General features: G+C 41.6%; 1 protein-coding gene across 1 annotated transcript in view; it reads left to right on the top strand.

The window, feature by feature from the left end:
• Positions 1-6,588, top strand: part of LOC139450617 (uncharacterized) — an 11,980-nt gene extending 5,392 nt beyond the window's left edge. Inside the window, exons 5-9 of the mRNA XM_071232401.1 lie at positions 480-1,397; positions 1,761-3,221; positions 4,005-4,138; positions 4,365-4,498; positions 5,565-6,588. Coding sequence (XP_071088502.1) covers positions 480-1,397; positions 1,761-3,221; positions 4,005-4,138; positions 4,365-4,498; positions 5,565-5,713 — 2,796 coding nt within the window. The 3' untranslated portion in view covers positions 5,714-6,588. The remainder of the gene's footprint in view (positions 1-479; positions 1,398-1,760; positions 3,222-4,004; positions 4,139-4,364; positions 4,499-5,564) is intronic.
• Positions 6,589-9,208: the final 2,620 nt, after the last annotated feature.

Raw genomic sequence — 9,208 nt, 5'->3', positions numbered from 1 at the left:
GTCTCTGTCTGTCTCTCTGTCTCTCGTCTCTCTCGTCCCTCACTCTCTCTCGTCTCTCTGTCTCTCTCGTCTCTTACATCAACCATAGGAATCCACACGGGGACAGTAACACCAATATTTAAATGGTATGAGATCTGAGCTTACACTCTGAAAACGTGTAGGGATCCTCAACACAAACTTAACACGTTCCTTGTCCCATAATTTTGACATGTTGAGGTCTTACCATTTTCAGGATTGTGTTTAACAGCTGAACGTGTTTAGATAGAACACACTAAATGTGTATTCCGTTTAGGATTGAAACACATTCGCAATCATGTTTAGATCTTAACATGCCCTTTCCGTGTTTCCATCCGCAACAATTTCATAGTGTATTGCTTCCATGGATGTTTGATATGCATTGTCACAATCACACAAAATGCGATACGTTTGTTGAATAGCAACACTTGATGAAGTGGTTATGATACATTTTGCCATTGCAGGTTATGTTACAACTCTTGCAAAAGCTGAAGTGGAACTACATTGCCATCGTATATGAAGCTGACACCTATGGCAGAGAAGGGGCCCATGCACTCAAAACTAAGGCAGAAGAAAACGGCATATGTGTACCGCAATACGTTTCTATAGCAACAGATGCCAGCAGCGACGAATACAGAGCAATATTTGACTCAATTAAACGAAAACTGGAAATAGAATCAGAATCACCAGTGCTTGGTCTGGTCTTTTTTGGTCAAGCTGAGACTGCTAAAATCATGTTTGAGTTTCTTAACATCAAACTCAGCAACTTCCAGATGATAGTGTCTGAGTCTGTTGGTGAAAGTGAGTCATATTTGATGAAGTCCGACGGAAGCGTGTACCCATTAGCCAAGGGACTTCTCACCCCAAGTCCTCCATACTATGATGTCACGCTATTCAAATCACACTGGCAGTCGATTCACACCAATGCTATTGCAATGTTAGAAAGCATACAAAATAATGATTGGCTGTTGAAATACATGGAACAAGTAAGCGGGTGTTCTTTGGCAAATGCAACAGATGTTCGACTAGCCTGTCTTCAACAGTCCACAGCTTCAGTACCACGTATTTCCATCTACACCAACTACGCTCTGATGGCCGCAGCCGCCTTTGCAAAGACGTACAAGACCTTATATGAGAGGAAGTGTCCTCAACAAACGGGTATATGTAAAGAGCTTGAGGATTATATCGCCAACAAGGCCAAATTTACTGAGGAAATGGCTTCAGTAGAAGTCAACTCTGCCGCTGAGTTTACAGAGCTGTCACCCTTTCGGTTAAAGTTTGGATTCAAGAACGGAGAGATTTTGTATAAGGAAAGTGGAAACTACTCGACCTATATCGTATACAACTACCGGAAATGCAACACTGGGTTTTGCAATGTACAGGTGAGGGAAAATGTGTGCGCATTGCCCTATGCGATAAGTGAACGCATATATATGTTTTATTAGTATTGACTTAAGTTGACTAAAGGTTTTGCTGCAAACAGATCAAAGGAATTTTTATGATATATTGAACCCATATCAAGTTCTAACTATATGACGGCGATCTGTACATAATCGAGTCTAGACCAGACAATCCACTGATATCATGAACATCGATCCACGCAAGTTGGATACGATGGCATGCATCAAACCAAGTCACCGCTTACCACAAACACGGGTTACTGAAGACCAATCATATAACTTATAATGATCATGAACATATATATTGTATGTCATTTAAACATAACATTATTTCTTCTTGACCAGGTTGGTGATTATGTGGCCGCGGACCTTACCTTTCTGCCGGGTGTTATAAAGTCTTACAATGACAAAGGAGAAGAGAGCTCTTACCCTGTTCAGGCCCAGTGTCAAGAAACCCGCCACTGTTCAAAATGTCAAGATTCAGGCAGTTATGGTGAAGTATTATACTTACCAGGAGATTTTTATGTTGTGGGTCTTGTACCAATACATGATCAGGGTGCAGGCCCGATGCAGTGTGGTCAACTGAGAACGTCAGTCAGTGTGGACGTGGCTGAAGCTATTGTATTTGCTGTCAATCGTGCCAATGCAAAAAGAGATAAGTTTACTTCACTTCTTGGGAGCAAAACGATTGGATTAGTATTGTTGGATACATGTAATACTCCCTTGATTGCCAGGGAAAGAGTTACACGGCTTCATAGGGGTGTTTTGAGACTAACTGAAAGGTTAAACAGTTCAAGTATTGTTGATAAAATCATTGGATATATTGGTCCACATGGAAGTTCGTTAAGTGTTACCATGTCCATCTTGATGACTGAATTAGACAAACTGTTCATTTCATATGCTTCCACAAGTTCAACTCTGAGCTCAAGAACTTTACATCCCAATTTTATGAGAACATGTTCTCCTGACCATGAACAGGCTGATGTAATTATGTACCTGGCCAAACAGATTGGTTCTACCTATGTTCAAATTATACACACTGATGAGGAGTACGGTACAGCCGGATTAACCTCGTTATTGGCTTCTGGGATAAAATACAGAATCTGCGTTGCCCAGACGCTTGCAGTCAAAGAAGGGACAAATAGTGACTTGTTCCGAGGTTACGTGTCCGAGTTGAGGAGATTTCCGCATGCAAGACTTGTTGTGATATTTGTCAGATCTCACATTGCAAAACCTTTAATGACGGCTTTGAGCGAGGAGATGAACAGTGGTGAGTTCGTCTTTATTGGAGGTGAGAGTTGGGGAAAACGAAGTCAAGTGGTAGAAGGTAACAATAAATTACTTGGAAGTTTGACTGTTGCTCAGGAGCTGCCGAAAAACCAAGCATTTGAAGAATATTTTAGCAGTGTTGATGGGTCAAATTCCAACAACCCGTGGCTTCAGTCATATTTAGAAATAACATCCAATTGTTATTTCCCAATGAGTTATAACAAACGGTATGCATCTCCATGTAACCCTGAAATGTTGGCCAGGAACCGCAAGACAGACACGTGGGTTCCATTTACCATCAATGGTGTGTATTCCCTGATTCTTGGATTCAGTACAACTTTAGAAGAGAAGTGTTATGGTACTAACACCATGTGTCCAGAGTATTCTACATCACGGTTGATCACCAACGTTAAAGACGTTCGTCTCGACATCTATAATGATGGTGGCAACATCCGTGTTTTCGATGACAATGGTGAAGGGAGCGTTGGTTACAAAATCTCACAGATTGTTCGGGACACTAATCTGGTGTATAAGGAGGTGGGTTGTTTTGGGAATCATCGGCATTTAGCATTTGTAACATGATTTCATGGTGAGGAAACAGGAATTGTTTTTTTTACATAAAGGCACCGTCTGATATATTCGGGGGTGTACTCCTGTGATGAATGGAAGGTCAAATTACTGTGCTTTGTAACCTCCTTATGTTCAGATGTAAAAATAAACAAGTACACCATATTATCTAGGAGGTGATTGACATCTGACAATGGTGTTGGGCGACGGAAATCACTGATTTTCGCATTTCACAATATTTCTTGTCACAAATATGTGAGTCTTCACGATGGACACATCTTTAAGCTTGTACAGTTTAGTTTAATATGGTGTCTATTCATTATTGCTCTTATTAGCAATTGACCCGTGAAGATTCGGGGTAGAATAGGTCTTCAGCAACCCGTGTTTGCCGTAACAGGCGACTATGCTTGTCGTAAGAGGCGACTAACAGGATCGGGTGGTCAGGCTCGCTGACTTGGTTGATCCATGACATCGATCCCAATTGCGTGGATTGATGCTCATGATGTCAATCACTGCATTGTCTGGTCCAGACTCGATTATTTACAGTCAGCCGTCATATAGCTGGAATATTGCTGAGTGCGGCGTTAAGCAAGCAAGCAACCAACAAACAAACAAACAACTTATTAGCAAATATACATAATGAAATAATGTTCAACTTCCTACTTCTGCAGTGCGAAAAACGGTGTAACAATATATGTTGGCATATGTACACAAACTTGACTCATAACTGAAGCTGTTCCCTTCATCTCTTAGGTCGGCTTAACATCAGATGATGGGATCCAGTTCTTCAAGACACGCCTCAGTTCTGATGCTAATTTTGCCACCACTTGTCAGAATGATGTTGAGTGTGGAAGGTGCAGCGCACAGTTCACGGACGCAGTGAATAGGTATGTATACAGAACAACTAAATGCTAGCACCTATTAAAAATCAGCAAAAATGTAAGTGTATTAAACGAAATTAGCAATTAAATAGTCATTTCATCAAATATTTGCCATAGAGCATCACGCATCACGTTTGGGGCCCTCCCTATAATATTAAGTAAAAGTTCCACTTGATTGGATCGAAGTTGATCTTTGTTTTCTGGTTGACAAGTTACCTTTGTGTTTATGCAGTGATGAAAGCGGAGACCGTTCTACTGTGATTGGTCTAGGTGTGTTTGTGGCACTGTTACTGGTTGTCATTATTGGTCTACTTGTGGTGGGGATACTGTGGTGGAGGAAGAGCAAGAGACCTGATAATAAGGAAGGTTGGTTTTTCATATTTTTCAAAAGGATTGTACTTTATGGTGATTCCGGGATAGAACTGTTCCCGTGTGGCATATTTATGCTCATGTTAGCAACCACTGGTTTGTCTGATCAAACTTCGATTATATCATATACTCACTCACTCACTAAAGAGATGACTATACTCAGTCATGACACTCCTACTACGTGCCACTCTAAACAGCCTCCTCACCAGAAAACCGAGAAATCGGGTTTTTGAAAATTAATATATTACATGCTAGGGCTGGGACGAGTCCAAATTTACTACCCGGGTACTTACCCCACTTTTACCCGACCCTACCTGGGTACCCGCTGTAGATATTTATAGATAGGTACAAACTGTCCGATTTGGAAACGTTTGACCTTAGCCCTGGCAAAATGTATTCAGACACACGTGTAAAACGATCTGGTCATGCATACACTGAAGTTTAATCTTTATTCAAACATATAAAAGTCAGAAGAAATGGGTGCATTGTCAGAAATTTGAAGAAAAGGGAACATTAGTGACTTATAATAGTGTAACTAAAGAATTGTAGAATGATACTTTTTGTCATTAAACAATATATGACGTATCTAACGACAGGTCCGGGTAGTCCTGTGGGTATCCGGATCCTACTCAGGACCCACCCAACCCGAGTACCCGAGTTACCCGTCCCAGCCTTATTACATACAATCATCACTCTAAATACCTCAAATTATTAAATGTAAGAACTGTTTGATACATATCTTTTAATGTAGTTAGGCAGTAGAATGTACTGTAATATCAACAGGTACATGGGCGGTCGGGTAGCCCAGTGGTTAAAGCGTTCGCTCGTCACGCCGAAGACCCGGGTCCGATTCCCGACATGAGTACAATGTGTGAAGCCCATTTCTGGTGTCCCCCGCCGTGATATTGCTGGAATATTGTTGAAAGCGGCGTAAAACATACTCACACACTCACTTAACAGATACATAAAGACCATGTCTGTAGTTTGCATTGAGACTATAGTTTGTACATTTGTAAGGCGTGGCTGTAGCCAGTGTTCATCCATCTATTATAATCCTCGCCAGGTCCTTACACAGATGTCTACCTGCACCCCGTGAATGAACCACATTATGACAGCGTGTCCAGCGTCCAGTTGCAAGGTACCTCAAACTCTGCTTCCGATAACACAGGCTTCAGCGAGGACAGAATCTCTTCCTCTAACACAGAGAGCTAGCAGACCTACACGTGCACAGTTGTTATTTGAAGATGTTCAGATGAAAACATTGTGTATGAACACGTAGTGCCATATTCTAATGATACAGTGTTTCCCTTGGTCAGTAACTTGTGACATGGGGCACTCCTTGGAGCATATGAATTGCCGTCAACACAGGTGCTGGCACATTGTTCATTCCTCAGTATGAAGAAGCTTGTGTCATTGCAGATAAGTTGATAACGGCCACGGACATGATCCAGCCCGTAAGTGACTATGATCATAAGCGGAAAACGTGTGGTTAGTTTGTCAGCGGATGTCCTGTACACGTGTTAGTATAGTTCAACCAAGCAGGGTCAGGAATGTGCCAGAGGTCTAAGGCATTTCGATACCAAATCGATATACGTCTGAAGCAACGCAATTAATTCACTCAGAAACTTATGATTTTGGGTTCGAAACCCGGTCGTCTAAGGCGCCGCGATTCGCTGTGCAGAGTTGCGTCCCTTGGGGACGCCAGAAACCTATGATTGTGGGTTGGAATCCCGGTTCGCCCCGATTATGTTTCTAGTTTTGTCAGCACCATACCCGTACACATACCCGAAAACGTCTAAGACACGTATCACATCGGGCTAGAGCTAGAGGCATTGTATCTCCAGGTGTAAGGTACCAGTCTATTGTGAATTCCGGTGTAAAATCGTAAAAAATATTGTTCATGCCAGTCCCAGATGAATAATCTCCATAAAGTTTAAAATGTAAGAACGTGTGTAAACATATTTCATTCCAGTACCTACATATTTAGTATGCACCTACATGTTCATAACAGGTTATTAATGAGTTGTTGTTTGTTGATTTTGTTTGTTGTTTAATGACGCAAATATGCAAATATTGATTTGTGCTTGTCTGACACTAATAAAGAAATAAACATATTTTAAATGTTCTGGTCTCTTCCTTGTACACAAAGGATTATTACTCATAAAAGTGACATTGACTACTGGTTTAGTATTTCCCACTAACGTTTTGCTCTGCTGGATTCTTAGGGGTTGCACACAAGCCCACAGCTAAGCATTCATTAAAGCGTCGCGCTTGGCAGTTTTGCATTCACGTAAACACACAGTCGGTGGTACACTGTCACTGAACAAATATTTGAAATATAGGTGAGGTGAGAAGGAGTTTAAGGTCCTGTTCAATATTATTTTACATGCGGACCCTATTCACGAACACCTAGTGTGGTCACTGATTTACAAGTGGAATCTGTTTCGGCAGAAAATGTAGCCTATTATTCCTTTGCATTGTCAATTTATATTATGTAGCGACGTGCATTCATGTGTGTGCGTGTGCGTGTGCAGGTGCGTGTGCAGCTGCGTACCCAGTCAGACGCCTTATGCTGACTCCGGGCCGACCCCTTACTGCCGAGCGCCATGCATGATACGAGGGGCGTTCAATAAGTTTTGCAACTTCAATATAAGACAAGGTCGCAGAATATCTTTTGCACTTGTATTTTTCAATAAAATCTCCATTCACCTCAATACACTTATTCCATTTGTCCTTCAACCTTTTAATACCACTTTTATAGAAATCCGCAGATTGGCCCTCTAACCACGCCTCTGTGGCAGCCTTTATGTCCTCGTCATCATGGAAGCGTCTTCCACGAAGGGCAGATTTCATTTGCCGGAACAGGAAATAGTCACTGGGGGCTAAGTCTGGGCTGTACGGTTAAATAACCCACCCTACAAGTGTATTGAGGTGAATGGAGATTATATTGAAAAATAAAAGTCCAAAACATATTCTGCGACTTGGTCCTATATTGAAGTTGCAAAATTTATTCAACGCCCCTCGTAACACGTTCCGACTTTTAACGTTTAAGAAGTATGAAGCGACCAGGGTATCGAACAAACTACATGTACATTGCGCTCTCCAGGTAAACGAGGAGAGGTGAGGTGAAATGGGGTTTAACGTCGCGTTCAAGATTATTGCACTTATATAGCGACGTGCATGCACTTGTGTGTGTGGCTGCTTGTACTAGTCTGATGCCGATTTATAGTGCTAGCACACTGAAATACCATGCCGCAGTTTAACATGAATACCCCACTCAGACCCAGTATACTGACTCCGGGCCGCGGTCCTTGCTTTAGCCCCTTAATGCCGAGCGCAAGACAGGGTAACAACAAGTACCATCTTTTAACGTCTTTTGGTATGACGCGGCCGGGGATCAAACCCCGGACCTTCCGCTCTCCGGGCGGACGATCTACCACTAGACCACGGAGGCGGTCTCCAGGTAAACGATCTATCCACTACATCACGGAGGTGGTCTAAAATGCATACAGCCTCAAACTTTAAGCGTTATTATTATCATACGTGCAAAATACAGTCTTTTTATTCATCTTTTTATATTATTTTTATTTCTCATATACATGTACAGAAACAGCAATAACCAATGTCATGTAGAGTATTCATACAAACATTGTTACCAACACTGTATACATGCACGGACAAGAATATTATCGAAATGGACTCTTTATGCGTGATGGCAAAATATGAAGGAAATTTATCATGACTTTCCGTGGTAGTGGATATATCGTCGACGAGTGACACCGAATACCCTGGTTCGCTGCCCACAATGGGCACTCACTCACTCACTCACTCAATCACTCACTCACTCAAAATAATATGTTATTCTGATAAGCGTGTTTGTAGAAAAGAAGCCATACTCACTCTTTCACACTCAGACACTCACTCATACAATCACTCACTCACTCAAAATAATATGTTATTCTGATAAGCGTGTTTGTAGAAAAGAAGCCATACTCACTCATTCACATCCATCACTCACTCATACAAACACTCATTCAGTCACTCATTCACACTCACTCACGCACTCTTGCTATCACTCACTCATTCACTCGTAGCAGATGACGAAATGTAATATGCTATGCTGTATAGCGTGTTTGTGGCAAAGAGTGGTAGAAAAGAAGCCATACTCATTCACGCTCTCATGCACTCATTCACTCGTACCAGATGATGAAATTGTAATATGCTGTGCTGCATAACTTGTTTATGACAAAGAGTGCGTAGAAAAGAAAGCTGTCATGTCTTCTTCATGATCAAGTGGTGTTTGTCGTCCTTGAACAAACCCAAAGAAACGTACACTCTGAATGTCATTGTTTACACATGGCTTAACGCAACGTTAATCACGCGATCTTATTTGACGAGGAAATTGGATATTCAAGTGTAAAAGCTATGAAACTGAGTATTGCATAAACCAGGACACTGAGATATTGACATGTATTCTTCGTGAGTACAAAAACATCCTTCATGCTGAGGCATTGTCTGGACAAGGAGCATCAGTAGTGTGGTTAATATTTGTCCAAACCCGTCCAATTTTTGATAACTGCTTGTAATAGCATACCATCTAATTGTTAAAAATATGCCTTGTTGAAGCTGAATAGTTGACCTGGTGTGTAGGCACGCCCGATGTGATGAAAGCTTTGACGTTTACCACATTGGTGAAGACGAATCTAG

Source organism: Haliotis cracherodii, unplaced genomic scaffold, assembly GCF_022045235.1.
Source record: "Haliotis cracherodii isolate W230 unplaced genomic scaffold, xgHalCrac1.p SCAF_8, whole genome shotgun sequence".
NCBI classification, from domain to species: domain Eukaryota; kingdom Metazoa; phylum Mollusca; class Gastropoda; order Lepetellida; family Haliotidae; genus Haliotis; species Haliotis cracherodii.
Note: the sequence above shows the minus strand (reverse complement) of the source record. Positions and strands in the feature narration are given on the sequence as shown.